Source organism: Lepidochelys kempii, chromosome 4 (assembly GCF_965140285.1).
Source record: "Lepidochelys kempii isolate rLepKem1 chromosome 4, rLepKem1.hap1, whole genome shotgun sequence".
Taxonomy (NCBI): domain Eukaryota; kingdom Metazoa; phylum Chordata; order Testudines; family Cheloniidae; genus Lepidochelys; species Lepidochelys kempii.
In genome coordinates, this window is record NC_136383.1 from 17650705 (window position 1) to 17669449 (window position 18745).

Below are 18745 nucleotides of genomic sequence, written 5' to 3' on the forward strand. Positions count from 1 at the left end.
CCATTAAACTTCAGACCCAGGGCGTAGCCTCAACAACCCACTCCCTCCCTGGGGTAACAGCCTTCTGCGGTCTAATGTAGTTAGTCCAATAGTTTAAGATATGCTGCAGTTCTGAAGGTTCAGGATTCAAATTCTATCAAAACGAACGATGGGATTGTTCTTACAAAGCACATAATAGATTTTGCTTTTTACCTCTTTCCTTTTAATAGTAGCAGGACTGAATCAAGATTGAGTAATGAAGGAGGATGTTTGTAGAACCCCCTGCTTCATTTGTTACAGATGGTGTGTATAAGGAATGACGCAGGGAACTTAGAAAAAGTCTTCTCTATTTGGAAGCAATGATGCTCCATTGCCATGGGCATAAGTAAAATACATCAGTATAATGTAAAAGAAAATATATAAGCCTACTGGAACAACACAAGGTAAAATGTAAAGTTTTTACTCCACCTTCACAGTATTAACAAGCAGTCCATCAAGGTAAAGTGCAGCTGTACTGTTTTTCAGCATGCCTCTACTCATCACCAGAACAAGATGATGCCACTGGCCTTCCACTATGAGGTCACCACAGCGAAATCGAGCACAACAAGGGAGAATCTCATAGAAGGATGATTCTTCACTGAAGTCATCAACTAAAAAGAAAGGACTATTAATAGGAAATGGTGGCTATCATAACAGTCTACGCCTCTATTTCCTTAGACTTTACATTAAATTACTATAAATCAATAAATTAAGGTTGACATTTCAGAAAGCAAATATATTTCAAGGCAACCAAAAACCCAATAAAAAGTTACATGATCTGAGTAAATCAAATATTCCTTTACTTTCAATTAAAATGGAAAGAGTGAACACAGAATTTTTCAAGTTTACTTTGAGCATGTATTTTCAGAGTCTGATAGTATAAATTCCCTTACAGAGTTGCAGAAAGAGAAATTGGTATAGCATTATTAGTTTTAACAGTTTCTGCACTTATGCTTCTTTACTTTTTATCCAAGAAAATCCTAAGGGCACTGATTAATTTTTTTGACTTCATTTCTCTTATTGTTCCTACCTGCTTTGAAATAGTAACTTGAAGCCCTATCTCCCTGCGGCAATATTTTTCTTCACTTTCATTGTGGAAGTACATAAATGACACAAAATGATGTACTATCAAGACTCTAGTACTTTCTGTATGAGTACTAAGGGTGGAGTTTTCAAAATTGCTCAACATTGTCCCAGCTCAAATCCCACTGAAGTCAAGAGGAGTTTTACCACTGACTAGTGGGAAGAGAAGTAGGAAAGCAATTTTGAAAATCCCACCCTAATTAATCTTATGCAAATTTATTAGGAAGGACCAACATTAAAAACTTTACAAGAGATGGATTAACTAGTGACCAAGTCATATAAAGATGAGGAGTTTTCATAAGGTCATAGGGAACTTTGACCTGTGATATTGGTTCTCTCAGAAATGTTGATGATGTTTTAGTGAGTTTTTTTTTCTTTTTCTACTGTACAGAGGAAAAAGGAACTGCCAAATTAAAAAACCCTCAATTTTGAGAAACCTTGAAATAACAGTTCATTAATCTTTCATGAGATTCAGAAAGAAAATAGTATAAATCAGAACATTAAGGCCACTGGAAAAGTACAAAATTTGGAAAAATTTCCTGAATAGTTTTTGCTTCAATCTGGAAATTGTCTTAAAATCTGAGACTTGTTCAATGCAAATTTGCCAAGTATAAATGAAAATAATAAGTTAGTTGTATCAATTTTATTTAAAACTATAAAATAATTACTTAAAATTCCATACAAATATTATGTAATCAATCTTCAAAATGTCTGTGTAACATAGATGAGACTTATTATCTCCAATTTATATCTGGGGAGCCAGTGAGTATAAAGTAATTTGCCAAAATTAACACTGCAATTTAGTGTTTTAGCAGGACCAGAACTATACTGTGCTCTTTCCTAGTTCTTAACTCTTCAAAAAGAACTGCTGATTTCATTTTCAAAACATTGAATGTGCTTTACTTTAACTGTAACATTGCTCATTTTGTGTAACAAGCATTTTAAATTTAATTTTGGAAGGCATGAACAATTCCCAAGACCCAATTACACTAGCTTCTTATGCAGTCACTGCTTCAAGCTCTATTTTAGATCTAGAGGGGGGAAAAAACCTTGAAGATTCATCTACCAGGCAACAACTTAATAGAAACTGAGTTCTCTCAGCCTTCCTTTCATCTTTGTCTATTCAGGCAAGAACCTACTCACTTCTCACCTTAGCGACAGCATCTGGGGAAAACTCTGATTTCCTTATAGATTTCAAGAAAAAGAAGGACAAAACCCAGGTGACCCAGAAATAACTTGTAAACACACACCATCTTTTTCAGACTTGTTTCTCACAAGCCAAACACTTCAGGGGTACACAATTCTTGATTACGAAAAGAATCCTCAAGTAAACACTTTGATCCAAAATACCATCACCACTTTCAAAACTGGAACCTCTGGCAGGCTTGTTATATCAGTTCTTAGGTACTTATTTCCTTCATACTTTACAACACCAACTAGCCAATCATCAGAAAATGGCAGGGTGACACTTTACCAGAGCAGATTTTCCCAGCCAATTAAACAACAGTGTTTGTAACTGGTCAAAAAGCTTCAGGTCTTCCCTGAAAATGCCTTTTCAAATCCAGTACTTCTTGGAAGAGTGAGAAACATACCACTTGAAGCTTGAAATGTTCAAGTTTGGCTTACATGCAGGCAAAAGCAATTATACAAATTTATCAAGATATATTTCTCCCCCAAGAAGAGTCTACAGTCTCACAAACAGAGGTATAAAACAATACTTGTGCGATTGAAGAATTTTAGAACCCACTGTGTTATGGCTATTAAGTTTTTCATTTTTATTTCTTGAACTTCTGACATTTGTAACAATATGAATATGACATTAATGTAAAAAAAGAGGAATACTACAAAGTATGATCTGCTCAACTTTCTACAAGTAATTCAGATCATGAAAGTGCTTAATGCATGCAGCTCCAATGGGAATAATATAAGTTTTTAGTAACTAGCTGAATTTACTTTGTGTCCATAGTCTGGATTACCTGTTCATATTGTTTCAAGACCACTTAAAAGACAATCACATTGTTAGACCTACCTGAGAACAATCAACCCTTTCATAGCATCTGAGTTCAATGCTAAAAGGATACCTTTTAACCTACTTTTGAACCATTAACCTCTACTACACATTTACAGCCTTGAAAGTTGTCCCTTTTAAGTTTAATCATCTCTTCTAGAAGACTAGGAATTTACAAGCATTATTGGCTCAATCTTCACATAAGTTCTAAAGAATTCTACATTAACACTCATTTAATCTTCTTACTCAAGGTAATTTCTAGTTTTCATATAAATTAAGTTTGAAATTAGGTTGAAAACTTTCTTTGCAGAATCTTTAGACCTTGGCTATTCCCCTACACTTGGTTTAATTATAGCATGTTTTTCAAGATAGTTAAAATTAGAGGAAAATATAATAGCAGCTTCCATATCTAATAATGCTACTTTTTAAAAGTTATGAAGAGTATCAATACAGACAGCTAACTCTAATTACTCAGATGCCTATCATTACCCTTACACCCCCAGTCACAGACAGTGCATGAGGCCACATGCCCTCTGCAGGCACTTCTGTAGAATGACTGTAACATTAAGACTGGAGGTAAATGGTTGATCTCTTCCAAATGGCCAGAAAACATTGGCATAGCCAAGATGAAAGGTTCCCCCACTCACCCTGCTCTCCTTCTGGTAATAGCTCACCTTACCTGATCACTCCCATTACAGTGTGTATGGTAACACCCATTGTTTCATGTTCTCTGTGTATATAAATCTCCCCACTGTATTTTCCACTGAATGCATCCAATGAAGTGAGCTGTAGCTCACAAAAGCTTATGCTCAAATAAATTTGTTAGTCTCTAAGGTGCCACAAGCACTTCTTTTCTTTTTATATATATATAACCTTTGTATGTCTTGTTAGCTTTTTTAGAGTAATGGTAGTAAGGTTTGCATTTCTGACCCACAGCACGAAGTCTGAAGTGAACATATTAGTTAATTTAGGAGCAGAAAGACTTTAAAAAATGGTGAGGTTCTCCTCCCTGAAATCTGTACCACGAAGTTGGTGGTCATTTTATTTACATGCACACACCAACTTCTCAAAGATACCCTTAAAAATTCACAGAGAAACAGAAGTGTGCTTTGCATTTCATTTGTTGCAAAAGTCATTTAGAGAAAGAAATATTTCAGTGAAAATTCCATCAGCTGCAATACCTAGACATCAACTTAACTATTCTCATAGCTCCATAATACTATCAAAAATATGAGAATACAGCACACCTCTTACCATAGTTTTGAAGCAGTTCTTCTTTAGTTGAAACAATTAGTGATCGGTCTTTTGCTGAGAGGATAATGGCAAGGCATACATAGTGCTGCTCTGAAGAGTTTGCTCGTCGCACAACAGTAAATAGTCTGACTGGATGGTTATTAGGAGGTGTGCTAAAATGCTCAATGCAAAACCAAGTTGAATAGCTTAAACCAGATGGTGGAGGAAAAAACCTTTCCCCTAAAACAAAAAAACAAAATTTGATTATAGTTGTAGCAGCAATAGTTAAGGTTGCACAAGCATTTCCATTCTGAAGTTCCTTTTTGCAGTTGCTTATAAGCTTTCGCTTTCTGGGCTGACATTTTACAAGTCTGCTCTCTGGCTGAGGGTAACTAACACACACACACACAGCTAGCTATTTTTGAGAATAAGGAAAGGGAAAAGAGCTCACTTTTCCAGTTTATAAAAAAAACTCCCTCTCCCCCACCTCAACCCCCCGCCCCCAACACTCAGCGTCAGTTCTTCGGAAAAAATAATTGAAATTTGACAGGCTCACAGTCCTTAGGCACTTTCAGTGTCACAGTGAACTTTGTTTTGATTTGACAGGGCTATAATTATTACAAAAAAAAATTACAATTCATCCACAGGTGGGAAACTTTTAATTATGAGACTGCTGTACAAAAAAAAATTCTAAAAGGAAAAGGCTGTAGTGTGCTTGAATGTGTATGGAATTTGGTGACTCATGCCTCAAAGGGCCTATCTGTATGAGGTTTACCTCATTTCATTTGATCTCTTAAAGTTCACATTGAATGAGGCAGTTCTTTAAAGCAAGTCCTTTAATCAGGGAAAAGAAGAGAATTTAAGTGCTGCCTACTAAACAGTTCTATATTATAGATGTGCATTCTTAACTCTGTCACATGCAGTTATCTATCGCCACAGGATTCTTGATTCATTCAGGTTGGACAGTATTCTGTCAGTGAATGTTAGGGGTACCTCATGACTAAGACAGGAGTCTTATGAATCCGTTTCCCACTCTGGGCTAACTCTGTAATTACAATAGTGTAGATTGTAGTACATCTAGTGAAATGAAGTTAATGAACTAACTCAATTTAAGCGGTGCAACACAGCAGAATTGAGCTGTAAGTGTACCAACCGTATGATGTACAATGAAGGCCTGTGCTAACTGCCACTGAAGTCAATAGGAGTCTTTCCATGGACTACAATGAAAATTGAATCAGGGCTCACATGTGACAGAGGTCTACCCCTTAAAAAGGGAAGACCAAAATAATACATGTTTCAACATCTGTTTTATTTCAGTACCATTTATTCTATGCACTGAGGGAGGCTGGGATCCTGAATAAATAACAGTATTGTGACGATGCAACAATGATTATTGCACAAACAATTAGGTTTGTATGTGTGACCTAAATTATAGCACTTCCTGAATTTTGGTTGTTTAACACTGCAATCTTAATGTTCTCTTAACATGTGTCTTCTGAAGGAATAAATTTGACTATGTCGTGTTCAGATATACACACACACACACCACAGTACATTTGTATCACATACATTCCTTTTACACAGTTCAACCTTCTGCTGAAAAATCTTTCACTGTAAAACATTTCTACATTTTCTATTTGTTTTTGCTGATGCAGTAGAAAGCAATAGAAAAGTATATAAATAAGATATAAGAAGAGCTCTAGACTATTTGAGAGGGGCGAATACATTCTGCTATCGCTTTGTGGTTAATAGAGCAATACAGCAGTCCTAAATAGTACAGTCATTAATATATAATATTGTAAACAGCTGTATGTACTTACCAGTTCCAATTCCACTGACTACAGCACCATCAACAAGACCTGTTGTGACAGCATTATTTGTAGGTGCATTGTGGGGAGCCAAACTTGGCAAGAATAGACAGCTGTTTAAACAAATAAAAGATCTCTACATTAGTGTTTGTGACAGCCAAATATCAATGCAATTTTCCAATCTCTATTTTATACATAAACAAAATCTAACCTGGAAAAAGGTACTGTAACATGCCCACACCGTACTTGAATTCACTTGCTTACACAGAGAATACAAAAAAATGTATTACCCCTTAATTTTCTTTCCAGGACTGACCTCTCCTCAAGATATTTTGTCAGTGTCTGTCTTACTGTAAATACCAGAGGCACTGGACACTGATCCATGAAGCTCTAGGGCCTCTATCCAATGGCCATTGGAAGATACTGCAGTCAGTCATAACTCCCCACAGCCTTTAGGACTGGTAATTTGTATTGAGAGCTGTGTCAGCTAAAGAATCAGAGGGATTCAGGATATCACCCTAAATTCTTATTAGATTTAATATAAACACCTTCAACACTTCTTATTTTGTTATATTCCACTATATCTACCTAAACAACTTACACTGTATATGGCAGATACCTGGAGCACCTTTGTGCCAAAGTATACTTCTGCAGGGAAGTGAAAGTCAAGTCTATAGTGCTTTAAAAAGAACTGTTAATGGACGAACAGACAGCAGTTTTACAGATTTCCTCTGTGGTGGCTGACAACATTTCTCAGGATGCCACTATGGAATGTGTTGAGTGTTCCCTGACCCTTTAAAATAACCAGTTTATCTACAGATAAGTATGCTTTAGAGATGCATCTGGCTAACGAGCTGTGGAGGATTTATATGCGTTCAGGCCCAAGTATTTAGGATGGTAGGAAAGGAATAAAGTATTTTCCTAGACTGGCTAGTTTTGACAAGATGTATTTCCACTGCTCTTCCCACACCTAGCATGTGCTGTGTTTCTTCTTTCAATTGTTGAGGCCTTGGGCAAAGTGAGGGAAGACTGATTACCTCTGAAATAAGGAAGAGTTTATACTTTGGTGACTGTAGTGAGGTGGTGTGGTCCCCCGCCGCCCTGGAGAGGGACGAGCCCCGGCTAACTTCTTTAAAGTGACAAACGACTTTGGAGTCCAAATAGCTACTGTGTCCTCGGGTAAAACAGAATAAGGCTCATGTCTTTCAAGAACAGAAATTTATGAAAAGAAAAGGAGTACTTGTGGCACCTTAGAGACTAACCAATTTATTTGAGCATGAGCTTTCGTGAGCTACAGCTCACTTCATCGGATGCATACCGTGGAAAACACTGCAGTTTCCACGGTATGCAGCCGATGAAGTGAGCTGTAGCTCACGAAAGCTCATGCTCAAATAAATTGGTTAGTCTCTAAGGTGCCACAAGTACTCCTTTTCTTTTTGCAAAGACAGACTAACACAGCTGTTACTCTGAAACCAGAAATTTATGACACTCTTTTTGCTGGTGTGATTACTACCAGGAAGCATATCTTCATGGAGAGGAATTACAGGGAATTAGATTCCACTGGTTGAAAAGGACTGCATGTGAGAGCATGTAGGCAGATCCCAAGAAGGGAAGATAGAACTACCTTGCTGGTTGAGATTGTCATGCTGCCCTAAGAAACCTTCAATATAATGAGGTCACCGAAGAGAGAAACAAGCCAAGCCTGCATTTATGACACTGCTTATCTTAAAGATCAGCAATATGATGGTAGGTGGGTGGTAATCTTAAACCAGGTCTAAACAGTTTGGTGAAGAATACAGAAAAGCTGGAATACCTGTCCTTTTGTGGTGGTGATCATTTTGATATTAGTAAGATAATTGTACCAGAACAGTTGCATATGTTGAGGCCAGGAAAGATGCTATCTAATTTTGTTCAGAACTTGATACCCAGTAGCCAAGCTTTTCAGTTCAGGTAATCTATGTCTGGAGGCAGGAGCAAGGCCTGGGATAAGAGATCCTGCCTACTGGGAAGGTGAACAAAGACCTCTGTAATAGCTCCACTTGGTTTGAGTAGCATGGTCTCTTTGGCAAATTCTTGGTGAAGGAGAATGATCAACACACACCCGCCCCTTTCTAACCTTCTGAATCACTCTTCTTAATGGTGGAGAGTGAAAGTGTAGACAAACTGTATTAGGACATCTGTGAGCCAGGCCATCTGTCTCCAATAATCCCAGTTCTGCTTCCCTGACCTGAGGAAAAGTAGTTTCACGTTTGGGTTTTGACTTGATGCAAATAGGTCTAGCTAGGGTAGCTCTCTGGATATCAATTGAATAATTCTTGGTTCAGAAACATTTTCAAGTTGTCCACCTGCTGATGACATATCAAGTCTGCTTTTGTGTTCTGGTTTCCCTTTATATGGATTGCCTTGGTGCAAGTTAGGTGATCTTCTGCCTGCAAGAGAATCAGCATCTTGTTGACCTTTACACTTGAAATTTGGGTGACCCATCAGTGGTTTAATATGTTATGGCTGTTGTCATAAATATAAAGGGAAGAGTAACCACCTTTCTGTGTACAGAACTATAAAATCCCTCCTGGCCACAGGCAAAACCCCTTCACCTGTAAAGAGTTAAGAAGCTAAGATAACTTCGCTGGCACCTGACCAAAATGACCAATGAGGAGACAAGATACTTTCAAAGCTGGAGTCAGGGGGAAACAAAGGGTCTGTCTATCTGTCTGTGTGATGCTTTTGCCGGGAACGGATCAGGAATGCAGCTCAGAACTCCTGTAAAAAGTTAGTAAGCAATCTAGCGAGAAATATGTTAGATTTTCTTTTGTTTAATGGCTGGTAAAATAGCTGTGCTGAATGGAATGTATATTCCTGTTTTCGTGTCTTTTTATAACTTAAGGTTTTGCCTAGAGGGATTCTCTATGTTTTGAATCCGATTACCCTGTAAGGTATTTACCATCCTGATTTTACAGAGGTGATTCTTTTATCTTTTTTTCTTCAATTAAAATTCTTCTTTTAAGAACCTGATTGCTTTTTCCTTGTTCTTAAGATCCAAGGGTTTGGGTCTGTGTTCACCTATGCAAATTGGTGAGGATTTTTATCAAGCCTTCCCCAGGAAAGGGGGTGTAGGGCTTGGGGGGATATTTTGGGAGGAAGACGTCTCCCAGTGGGCTCTTTCCCTGTTCTTTGTTTAACACACTTCGTGGTGGAAGCATAGGGTTCAAGGACAAGGCAAAGTCTGTACCTTGAGGAAGTTTTTAACCTAAGCTGGTAAGAATAAGCTTAGGGGGTCTTTCAGGCAGGTCCCCACATCTGTACCCTAGAGTTCAGAGTGGGAAAGGAACCTTGACAGAACCCATTCCCCAATCTGAGCTTCCCTCTGGCTTTCTGAATTCAAGTATTACTCCTGAAATAAGAAAGTTTTCCTTTTTCTTTTTTTTGTTTGACAAAAAGGTAAAGGAGCTACCCCTCTTGTCTGAAAGTCTCTAGTCCTTTCTGAGAGCAGCTTGTCCATGTAACTAGAAACCTTCTTGTCAAGCTTCTGCCCAAATAGAATTCCACCTGAGGAATTTGAGATAATGGATTTTCTTTGAATAATTATCCAGGGTTTCATTCAGAGTTGTCTGACTTGAGATCGCCGGGCAGTATTTTTAAGCCTAAATTAGCTGACATGGATCTCACTGCCAGCCAAGTGGAGTCTACCAGAAATGCAGAAGATAGATATTTTCCTTAGAAATTACTTGAATTCATTCATAGTGGTTTTGAAGGGGTCTGGTTCTTTACAGGACAAATATGAAAAATGAATTTAAGTGTCAATCTTTTAAAAAGCAATCTAAGAGAAATGTTTTTAAAAGAAAATTGCTGAGTATTATAGCACCACATCTTAATCTTCCAAGCACTCATATAAAAACACTAGCTGATCCTCACAAACAGTCCCACTTACTAGATGGGAAAACAGCGTCAAGGAGGTTAAGTGACTGAACAAAGGGTACAGAGGGAGTTAAGTCCTCTACACGGATCACACCTCTAATTACTGAGATCAAATTGTTCTACAATGATTTGCACTTACTGGGTCAATTTCCTTTTAAATGTTGCTGCTTCAGAACAATTTTAGTTCTATTTCTACTTCGCCTATAATTCTCTATTCTACAACTCTCAACCAAATCCTTCCAGGTTTCAGGGTAGTTTAGGATAATTTTAGGGACCCAGGCTTCATTTGAATGCTGGCAGCTGGACTCTTTGTGCTAGTATATGCTTGTGTTTCTTCTTTATTTGAAAAGATCTCATCATGCACATGTAAAAGATCATCTAAGTAAGTAGTATTATCAGTGGCATTCACACTTCCACAGGTAACAAAAAGTGCTTCAAATTCATTAGTTGAATTCAGTATCCTTTGTCCGACGGCATTAAGTATGTAGTTCTTTCTATAGATCAACTGTTTTTGTTTTTCAAACTGCTCATTAAAAATTGCACACATTTCTTTGAAAGAAAAAAGGAATAAGATATTATTCTTTGCAATACACTATTTGAAAGTGTGGCAAGACCTTACCCAAATCCTTCAAGAGATGTGTCAAATTCAATAAATGCTGGAGTAACTGACGATCCATGAAGTCTGATATCATGTGGGGTTGTCATGGAGACCAAACACTTAACCCTGGTCAGGGGCACTGTGCTTCCTTCTGCTGGCTTTAGCAGGCTCCTGCTTATGCGGTAGTGGTTATCTTCATGCAAGCTGAACACACTGTCAGAACCCAGACCCTCCATTGATGTGACCATACTACCTACAATAGAAGCCAAAAAAAAAAAATAAACATATTGGTAGAAAAAAGCATTTTTTCAGGCCCTTATTTATTTATATACTTAATCATGCCCCTTTAACTGCAGTATGGGTGCTTAATATTTATCAACTCCTCTGTGACTAGCATTACCCTCATTTTAAAGATGCTAAACTAAACAAAGAGATTAAATGTCTTGCTCAAGGTCATCAGAAAGTTTGTGACAGAGATGTGACAGATCTCATAAGTCCCTGTCCAAACCCTCAGCCCCAAGTGCCCCTTTCCTTCTCTCAGATTTTGTTGAAACAGACTTCCTGATGCTCCTGTTCTGTACTCAGATTTCTTTTGGGTACTGAAAACAAAATGCAATTTTATTTTAAGATTGAGTGAATGAAAAGATAGTATTTTTCAAAGCTTCTTGAAGTCTTTTCTGAATAAAGTAAGTAACATACTGCTAAAATAAGTCAAATACATTTTCTCACTGTACAGTGTACAATAATTACTAACCAGTAGTTTTTCAAATTATACCAAGATGACAAACTGAAGTTTTTACTACTACTAGAGTTACTTGTGTTAGTCTCTTGAAAATTTTTAGATTATGCATGTGCCTGTCATCCAACAATGCCTAGCACATGCTACCCAAGACAAATTTAAAGTATGCTAATGATGTAGACTATGTTGAGAATGAATTGATACGGAATAACATTCTCTTTTATATTTCATGTATCATCTAGGATTCATCAGATAAATAATTTTCAGCAGAGATAGGGAAGTTATAAATGCCATTTTACAAAGCACTGGTAAAACCTCATCCGGAATACTGTGTATAATTCTGCTCACCCTCTTTCAAGAAAGATTAATTGAAATTGGAACCAGTGCTGAGAGACTACTAGAATGATCAGTGGAATGGAGAGCCCCTCTTTTGAGAGGAGGATAAAGGAGTTTGGTTTGTTTCACCTTCCAAAATGAAGGCTGGGAGGGGATAGGATTGCTTTCTATAAATACAACAAAGAGGTAAACATTAGGGAGGGAGAAGAGCTATTTCAGATAAAGGATCAAAGCCCTGGCTGGGATGATTTAACTGGGAATTGGTCCTGCTTCGAGCAGGGGGTTGGACTAGATGACCTTCTGGGGTCCCTTCCAACCCTGATATTCTATGATTCTATGATAATGTTAGCAGAAGAACAAATGGGTATAAATTTGCTATGAATAAATTTCAGATGGAAATTAGAAGAAGCTCTCTAACCATCAGAGGAGTGAGGTTTTGGAACAGCTTCCCATGAGAAGTAGTGGGGGCAAACAACCTAACTACATTTAAAATGGAGCTTGATACATTTATGAATGGATAATATGATGCAGGGCCTGAAATGGGGATGGGGGGGAAGGGGAGCAGAGAGAAAAGTGGACTCAATGAGTCAAGATGTCCCTTCCAGTCCTATATTAGTATGTCAAAGACAATGAATAGTAAACAATTTATATTCTTGAACTTCCTAACTATTAAAAAGATATACCACCAATTTAAAAACTAAATCAGTTTTTAAAAACTGAATTGCAATTAATTTCATGTACTCTGCCAATTTCTATGGATTTTCAAATCACATTTTTTTTTTGAAAAAATGCTTTTCCAACGCCCCCTCGTGTTTTCCCTCTCACTTTTTGCAATTTGAAAGACAGAAGGAAGCTGACAATGACCCTGATCCTGCAGTTATGCTAGTGCGCAATTTTATAGTCCCACAGAGTCCCACTTAAGCAATGGGACCTATTTCAGGGATCTGAGTTAGTGGACCAATTGCATGGCTGGAGCCTAAACAATTATTGCAGCAGAAACAGTGAAAGGTGATGATACACAAAGGGCTGTCACAAATACACAAAGTATGCATGTGAAATTGATCATATTTTTCTCTTATCTTTGACTTATTGTAATCTTAGATGCTATTTGTAAAGGTAAGACTAAAAATCAGAGATGAGTGATAGTTAAATCGATTGTGTCCCTTAAAATTATATATTCCTCACAGGATTTAGTTAGTTAAGTTTAAGTGGTGACAGGTCCCGTATTGTTGCGAAGAACTTTTGTGGAAATAATGTTTTTTAATTATAATTGGATAGCTATCTTTCCCCTTAGTGGGGTGTTTTTTTGGTGGTTTTTTTTTTTTTTTAGTTACTATCAAATCACTCGGATTATTTATTTCATTATGTGTCTTAATGTCTTTCCTGAAGTTTACCTATAAATTTTGATTAGATATAAATCAGATTTGCTCAGGAACACTAATTAAATATATTTCTGATGTTGAACACTTACTTCTCATCTCTGGTTCATAGCTTAATGAGCTGGGTTTGTGCACTCGGTACAGTTTCAACAGCTTTTTGTCCCAAGCGCCACAATTCAAAGGATTTGCCAAACGTAAAAATTCCCTGGTTAAGAGAGACAAATAAATTATACAAAGCAAGTTGCTTACTTGTTTTCATTTTTGAAGTCTGCAACCAAACACAAAACAGAAAACATTAAAACTATTTAAATAAAATATTAATTCCAAAAACAAATACTGACAGCAAAAAAAAGTATTTTGATTCAAAACTATTTCTATTTTTAATTAACTATTGCATACACAATGTGTATATATACACACACACACAGAGAGTGTGGTGGTAAATTCACTCATTACCACAGAATGTTATGGTTTCTAGTTATTTGTGATGTGATATTTTGTAATAAACCATTCCATATTTTTGGATAACCACACTGCTAAAATATAGTAGTAATAACATATATTCTAGTCTTTAAAGTAAATAGACTTTTCTCTAGGATTTCTTTTTTTTTCGGTGAAATTATAGCTCATTATACCCTGAAGATTGAAGTCACTTGTTCCTCTTCCAGAAAGGTACAAAATGGGCTGCACATTTTATCACCAATGTGCTTCTATGTTGACAAAGGGATCACGTCAAGCAGATAAGAGCGTAGTTCAGTCTGCAGGCCAATTTAAATCCTCGGTCCCTCAGCTCAGAATGCCAACTGAAGTTGCAGTTTCTGATGTGGATACACACCACTGAAAACTGGACTGACACTAAATACCCTTTCTTACAACCAATCAATAATCAGACTGTAAACCAGTCAATCTGGGTTAGATCTGAATGGAAAAGTCCAGCAGGAAAAAGTTCCATACGTCATTACTAGCTACCTAGTTAATTGTGTAACTTACTGTTTTCAATACTGCAGGCACTACTCAATCTATCCAAGATACTTTTATTATTAAACAGGGAACAAACAATATCAAACTCTTTTCTATTGCTGGCTTTGTCCTGGTCTACACTACGAACTTATGTCTGTAGAACTATGTCGCTCACGGGTGTGGAAAATTCCGTTCCTGAATGACGCAGTTATACCAACTCAACTCCAATTGCTGACAGTGCTATGTCAATTGGAGGGCTTCTCCCATCAACACTGCTACCACTTCTCGGGGAGTTGGAATACCTACAACGACAGGAGAAGCTCTCCTGTCAGCATAGGTAGTGTCTTCACTAAGTGCTATAGCTCTGTTAAGTGTAGACAAGCCCTAAGAAAGGTGTACTAGAGCACCTGCATTAACATGGAGGAGGAAAAAAACTAACCTTAAGCTGTAGCAAACACAGTGCATTCTGTTACCAACAAGAAATGTCAATGATCAAAGCGAGGTCATCAGCCTTTCAATGTGTTTTTTCCTCTCAGAAATCGTGTACGTTACTCTATAGCAAATCTATTTTCACTAAGACCAGAAACTGTCACTAAACTATGGTAGTAAGCTAGTAATAAAACCCCACAGACTAGAGAGGTTTCTTCTCGACATCTTTCTTTTCAGGTGTCTCTTTCTCCCTCATACATAAACTAAAACAAAGCTAAAGAAAACGGAAGGTTTAAGTCTTATCTAGTTTAAGTTAGATAAGACTTAAACCTTCCGTTTTCTTTACTTTATACTGTTTAGAAAGTCTATAAAGAATCTTCTGTAGCAGTAAAAACAACAAGGAATCCAGTGGAACCTTAAATACTAACAGATTTATTTGGGCATAAGCTTTCGTGGGTAAAAAAACACTTCTTCAGATGCAGTGGCTACTTCTTTTTGGTTCTTTTCACATTTTTAACCAAGTTTCTCTTCCCTGCCAGCCACATTAGAAGCTATAAGGACACATATTTTGACAGTATGATTTAAAAATATGAGAAAGGCAGCTTACATCTGAACCGTAAAAAAAATACTGTATTCCCAAGGTATTAACAGCAGCAAGACTATATTAAAAAACTGTTTTGCAAAATAAGGCTATATCCAACAGGGTCACTATCAAACACAAACCCATCAGCTATTTTTTTCTAATACTTTACTAAGAAATTGAAGTTGCTGAAACTGACCAGCCAACAACGTCTATACACCAAAATTTTTGACAGATTGGATCCACTCAATGTGAACATCAGTGACCTAAAAAAAAATGTTTCTGACCTCAACACCATTGGCTCCAGTGCCTGAGAGGCCAGCCTTTCAAACATCCTCTGGAGTGGGGGGTGCAACGAATGGTCCTCATCAGCAAGAGCTGCACTACATCTCTGCAGAAGACGTGCATGGAGTCCAGCTTCACACATGACTTGCTGGTTTCTTTCTGTATGCACCAGGGATTGCAATATGTTGGCTACTGCAAGCTGAAGATCCAATGCATGCTGCAAAATGTAATAAATACAAATACCCATACAGTAGAAAGGAAATAATTAGCACAGGATGTCCTGTAATGCAATTTTAAAAAAGAGAAAAGAGAATCTAACTTAAGTATTGTTTCCCTTCTTTTTGAAACAGGACAAATAAATTAAAACAATGCATTGATTTGAACTCTGCCAAGGAAATTTGCTCTGGTGCACCTGATGAAAATAACTTCTACTTTAAATGGAAGTGAGCAGACTTAGAAATATGTTCAACTTGCTTAGAACTTTTATCCTTATCAGCCTAAGCTATTGCCAAAAAAGTCTTTCCCACATCATCCACTGTAATAAACTTTGGGTCGTACGCAGCACATTTGTCACTACAACTGTGAACACAAAAAGGATTCCAAACTCAAGGAAGAAAAACAGCAAAATGTTGTCATAGCTGTACATGCCTGACAGTTTTTGGAGCTTAATTTTGATAACCAAAGGTCTGTGGGGTAGATACCTGAACTGAAATCTGCTTAAAATAGTTAGCAACAATATCACATAAATCCTGTTTAGTAAGATGAAAAATTTATACAAGTATAAAATATTGTGTTTTAATACTTTTTACACTGTTAAACTTAAAGTTACCTAAGCTGTTTCTAATGGAACATAGCAAAAAAAGTTGCCATACTGGATTAGATGACTAGTCTATCCAGTCTAGTGTCCTGCCTTCTCTCCAGCAGCATACAGTATCTGATGCTTCAGAAAGAAAAGCAAAAAATTCATTACACTTGCTAACACTTTTACTTTATGAGATTTCATCAAAAAGTAAAAGACGACTAGGAACCAAAAGGATTTATACTGGTGAAATAATTTTTTATGTAAGCAATTATTTATGATGCTCCTTCTACTCCAGTGTATTGATTACCTTAGTTTTATAAATACAAGTATAATAAAGAGGACAAATAAAACTCAAAATACCATAAGTCTTTGTTATATTGACCAAAAGACATGTATTTGGTCTATTACCTGACTCGTACTACACCAAAAAGCATGAGTAAAATTATCTCTCTACCAAAAGCCATATTGCTTTTACTAATAAGGATTTTTTCCACTTTTTTTTTGTTTGTTTGTTTGTTTTAAATAAAGAGCTTGTAAAAATGCTACGTTGACAGTTTTGGAGACTGAACTCCTCTTACATAATCACTAGAACATGGGCAGAAGGACAGCACCTGTGCAAGCTTCCTCACGCTGCCCTTCCAATGTCTTTTACCCTGACCTGAAGCAACCAGCTCTAGGGGTAGGTTGGAGAGGAGCAGGGTAAAAGATTGTAGAGTCTGTGCCCATTTCCTTGAAATCGCTGCTGGTTCTTTCGGTAAGAATGGCAATTAGTGCCAGTTATGCATATGGTCTAATTATCTAATCACTTACTCTGATATCTGGACTATAACTAGCACATCTTAGGGGGCACTAAACCACCTCCAGCTATTAGCACTAAACCACCTCCAGCTATTAACTTTGATTTAATCAATACCTTCGTTTAATTCACTAAAACCTACATTAAATTTCAACTAGCAACATACAGATAAAAGACACTGTATCCTTTTACTATCTAGTCCCCTACTCAGATTCAACATTAAGGACTACAGCTTATTTGCTTACTTCTGGCTGTGCAGTTGATCCAACAGAGGCTAGAAGATCCAACATGGCAAGCATAGCTCCAGGGTGGATGATGACAGCATCAGAGCTTTGCAGCAATGTGGCTCCTGTGTGGAGCTTCAAATCAGCTATGTTTTTGGGAGGGTACACAGGAGGAGTTGAAACAGAATGATATGCATGCCTAAAGGACAAGAGAAAAGAGAGCTTTTATTATACCCATTCACTATTAGCTCTGAACTTCTCCATCAACTATTGTAACATTCTATGTACAAGTTGAAAATTCCCAGTTAAACATGCCAGGTGATTTCCTCTTCTCGAAATCACAAGCAGATATTCTTGCAGGACTGTTAGAGAATTTCATTTCCATAATATGTTCCAGCTCTGCAATGCCACTTCCTGTTAGAAAAAGAGATTAGACATCCCCCCAAAAATGTATTTCCTCATAAAAACGTTCACTTCCTTTAAATAGAGTAAAATACAATACACACAATAGTGTAAACAGTCCATAAATAATGTTTAGACAAATGTTTGGGACAAAATCAATTTTCATCATCCGTCACCCAGTTTTTCTCCTCTGTGACGGCGGCTTCGAAAACTCACTATTACAGAATTGGAGGCAATTTAAACAATTAACTCCCAAGATTAGGAAGTTTGTTCCACGATATACTCAGGCCAGCAGCCAATACGTTCTCACTCTTCCAATGAGTTCCTCTCAGCAACATTACATGGAGCTTCTGTGATCCAAGAGGACTTCTGCAGGTTCAGCATGTCGACACTACAGAACAGATGCTTTCAAGACATACGCAACCACTTATGTCTAGAAGTCCATAACCGCTTTGCATTCCAATGAGATTCTCAGCAGTAACATGACATGCTTCTGGATCCCAGACTATTGCAGATTCAGCAGCTTGAGCAGTAGGGCAGTTCAGAGGACAGATGCTTTGAAGGCAATGATTTAGATGCAAATATTGCTCATGTGGGGCTTCTTTTCTTGAAAAGGCTGATAGTCATTTACAAAAAAAATGCAGCATATTTATAGTATATGTGCATCTTCAAGTAGAATGTGTGCACAAAGCATAAATACTAGCTAACAATTTCTTTGGAGGTCACAATATTCCTAATACTTTATATCTAACTAGATTATCTAATTTTGCCTTCAGAACAATCTTCAAAAAGAGCTCTATCATTTCTTTCTTGGAATGTGAGCCTTTAAAGTGGAGGAAATTGTTAATATTTTGATTCCTCAACCCCTACTTATAAAAACTACAATATATTTCTTTTTTGTGATAAATCGAGTAATTCTATGGTAAGGTTAAAAATTAGTTCAAATACATATCCCTCCCAAGAAAGTTTTGAATGCTGTCCAAACCACTTCTGAAAGTATTTTCACAACTGTGCTGGACTCCAACCTCCATTTTTAAAAAACCTGGATCTCTAGTATGGCCAAGGCCCAAAACACATTATTTCAGGGTATTTTCTTATTAGACTAAGGGCTTGTCTACACTACCACTTAAGTCGATGTAACTTACGTTGC

General features: G+C 37.1%; 1 protein-coding gene across 9 annotated transcripts in view; it reads right to left on the reverse strand.

Moving 5' to 3' along the window:
• Positions 1 to 18745, reverse strand: part of WDFY3 (WD repeat and FYVE domain containing 3) — a 262135-nt gene that overhangs the window by 115452 nt on the left and 127938 nt on the right. For all 9 annotated transcript variants that reach the window (XM_073340560.2, XM_073340559.2, XM_073340566.2 and 6 more), the window contains 7 exons: positions 17215 to 17392; positions 15374 to 15588; positions 13210 to 13322; positions 10685 to 10916; positions 6163 to 6263; positions 4364 to 4582; positions 448 to 629 (listed from right to left, as the gene is read on the reverse strand). In XM_073340560.2, the coding sequence (XP_073196661.2) occupies positions 448 to 629; positions 4364 to 4582; positions 6163 to 6263; positions 10685 to 10916; positions 13210 to 13322; positions 15374 to 15588; positions 17215 to 17392 (1240 nt within the window). The remainder of the gene's footprint in view (positions 1 to 447; positions 630 to 4363; positions 4583 to 6162; positions 6264 to 10684; positions 10917 to 13209; positions 13323 to 15373; positions 15589 to 17214; positions 17393 to 18745) is intronic.